The sequence below is a fragment of the Pseudoliparis swirei genome, unplaced genomic scaffold, assembly GCF_029220125.1.
Source record: "Pseudoliparis swirei isolate HS2019 ecotype Mariana Trench unplaced genomic scaffold, NWPU_hadal_v1 hadal_75, whole genome shotgun sequence".
Taxonomy (NCBI): Eukaryota; Metazoa; Chordata; class Actinopteri; order Perciformes; family Liparidae; genus Pseudoliparis; species Pseudoliparis swirei.
The window spans coordinates 17501-20176 of NW_026613311.1; the positions used below are offsets into that span (position 1 = coordinate 17501).

Here is a 2676-nt window from a genome sequence, read left to right on the forward strand (position 1 = left end):
TGTGCGTGAGGGTGGTGTACCATGAAGGTTCTCCATGTGTGTGAGGGTGGTGTAACAGGAAGGTTCTCCGTGTGTGTGAGGGTGGTGTACCATGAAGGTTCTCTGTGTGTGAGGGTGGTGTACCATGAAGGTTCTCCATGTGTGTGAGTGTGGTGTAACAGGAAGGTTCTCCATGTGTGTGAGGGTGGTGTAACATGAATGTTCTCCACGTGTGTGAGGGTGGTGTAACATGAAGGTTCTCCATGTGTGTGAGGGTGGTGTAACAGGAAGGTTCTCCATGTGTGAGGGTGGTGTAACATGAAGGTTCTCCATGTGTGAGGTGTGTGAGAAGGTTCTCCATGTGTGTGCTGGTGGTGTAACATGAATGTTCTCCATGTGTGTGAGGGTGGTGTAACATGAAGGTTCTCCATGTGTGTGAGGGTGGTGTAACGTGACGATTCTCCATGTGTGTGAGGGTGGTGTAACCGGAAGGTTCTCCATGTGTGTGAGGGTGGTGTAACATGAATGTTCTCCATGTGTGAGGTGGTGTAACGTGACGATTCTCCATGTGTGTGAGGGTGGTGTAACCGGAAGGTTCTCCATGTGTGTGAGGGTGGTGTAACATGAATGTTCTCCATGTGTGTGAGGGTGGTGTACCATGAATGTTCTCCATGTGTGTGAGGGTGGTGTAACAGGAAGGTTCTCCGTGTGTGTGTGTGAGGGTGGTGTACCATGAAGGTTCTCCATGTGTGTGAGGGTGGTGTAACAGGAAGGTTCTCCGTGTGTGTGAGGGTGGTGTACCATGAAGGTTCTCCATGTGTGTGAGGGTGGTGTAACATGAAGGTTCTCCATGTGTGTGAGGGTGGTGTAACAGGAAGGTTCTCCATGTGTGTGAGGGTGGTGTAACATGAATGTTCTCCACGTGTGTGAGGGTGGTGTAACATGAAGGTTCTCCATGTGTGTGAGGGTGGTGTAACGTGAAGGTTCTCCGTGTGTGTGTGAGGGTGGTGTAACAGGAAGGTTCTCCATGTGTGTGAGGGTGGTGTAACATGAATGTTCTCCATGTGTGTGAGGGCGGTGTAACCGGAAGGTTCTCCATGTATGTGAGGGTGGTGTAACAGGAAGGTTCTCCATGTGTGTGAGGGTGGTGTAACATGAAGGTTATCCATGTGTGTGAGGGTGGTGTAACGTGATGCTTCTCCATGTGTGTGAGGGTGGTGTAACAGGAAGGTTCTCCATGTGTGTGAGGGTGGTGTAACATGAATGTTCTCCATGTGTGTGAGGGTGGTGTAACAGGAAGGTTCTCCATGTGTGTGAGGGTGGTGTAACGTGAAGGTTCTCCATGTGTGTGAGGGTGGTGTAACGTGAAGGTTCTCCATGTGTGTGAGGGTGGTGTAACGTGAAGGTTCTCCATGTGTGTGAGGGTGGTGTAACATGAAGGTTCTCCATGTGTGTGAGGGTGGTGTAACATGAAGGTTCTCCATGTGTGTGAGGGTGGTGTAACAGGAAGGTTCTCCATGTGTGTGAGGGTGGTGTACCAGGAAGGTTCTCCATGTCTGTGAGGGTGGTGTAACAGGAATGTTCTCCATGTGTGTGAGGGTGGTGTAACGTGAAGGTTCTCCATGTGTGTGAGGGTGGTGTAACGTGAAGGTTCTCCATGTGTGTGAGGGTGGTGTAACAGGAAGGTTCTCCATGTGTGTGAGGGTGGTGTAACATGAAGGTTCTCCGTGTGTGTGAGGGTGGTGTAACAGGAAGGTTCTCCGTGTGTGTGAGGGTGGTGTAACAGGAAGGTTCTCCGTGTGTGTGAGGGTGGTGTAACAGGAAGGTTCTCCGTGTGTGTGAGGGTGGTGTAACAGGAAGGTTCTCCATGTGTGTGAGGGTGGTGTAACATGAAGGTTCTCCGTGTGTGTGAGGGTGGTGTAACAGGAAGGTTCTCCATGTGTGTGAGGGTGGTGTAACAGGAAGGTTCTCCATGTGTGTGAGGGTGGTGTAACAGGAAGGTTCTCCATGTGTGTGAGGGTGGTGTAACATGAAGGTTCTCCGTGTGTGTGAGGGTGGTGTAACATGACGGTTCTCCGTGTGTGTGAGGGTGGTGTAACAGGAAGGTTCTCCGTGTGTGTGAGGGTGGTGTAACAGGAAGGTTCTCCATGTGTGTGAGGGTGGTGTAACAGGAAGGTTCTCCATGTGTGAGGGTGGTGTAACAGGAAGGTTCTCCATGTGTGTGAGGGTGGTGTAACAGGAAGGTTCTCCGTGTGTGTGAGGGTGGTGTAACAGGAAGGTTCTCCGTGTGTGTGAGGGTGGTGTAACAGGAAGGTTCTCCGTGTGTGTGAGGGTGGTGTAACAGGAAGGTTCTCCATGTGTGTGAGGGTGGTGTAACAGGAAGGTTATCCATGTGTGTGAGGGTGGTGTAACAGGAAGGTTCTCCATGTGTGTGAGGGTGGTGTAACAGGAAGGTTCTCTGTGTGTGTGAGGGTGGTGTAACAGGAAGGTTCTCCGTGTGTGTAAGGGTGGTGTAACAGGAAGGTTTCCTACGTCAGTGAACTTCTTCAGCACCGAGTCCATCTGGAACTTGGGCGTGTCGCAGTAGTTGATGCTGAAGCCGCGAGACTTCTCATAGTTGGCTTTGTATACTTTCTGGAAGAGAAGACACAAACAAACAGGAAAACAACAACAACACAAACAGATCAACAAACAGGA

The 2676-nt window shown here is 50.7% G+C and overlaps 1 protein-coding gene across 1 annotated transcript in view; it reads right to left on the bottom strand.

Annotated features, from left to right (window-relative positions):
• The window catches only part of LOC130191484 (nebulin-like), a gene marked incomplete at both ends in the record, with an annotated part of 19862 nt that extends 17249 nt beyond the window's left edge, over nucleotides 1-2613 (bottom strand). The window contains one exon of the mRNA XM_056411098.1: nucleotides 2512-2613. Within this exon, the coding sequence (XP_056267073.1) occupies nucleotides 2512-2613 (102 nt within the window). The remainder of the gene's footprint in view (nucleotides 1-2511) is intronic.
• Nucleotides 2614-2676: the final 63 nt, after the last annotated feature.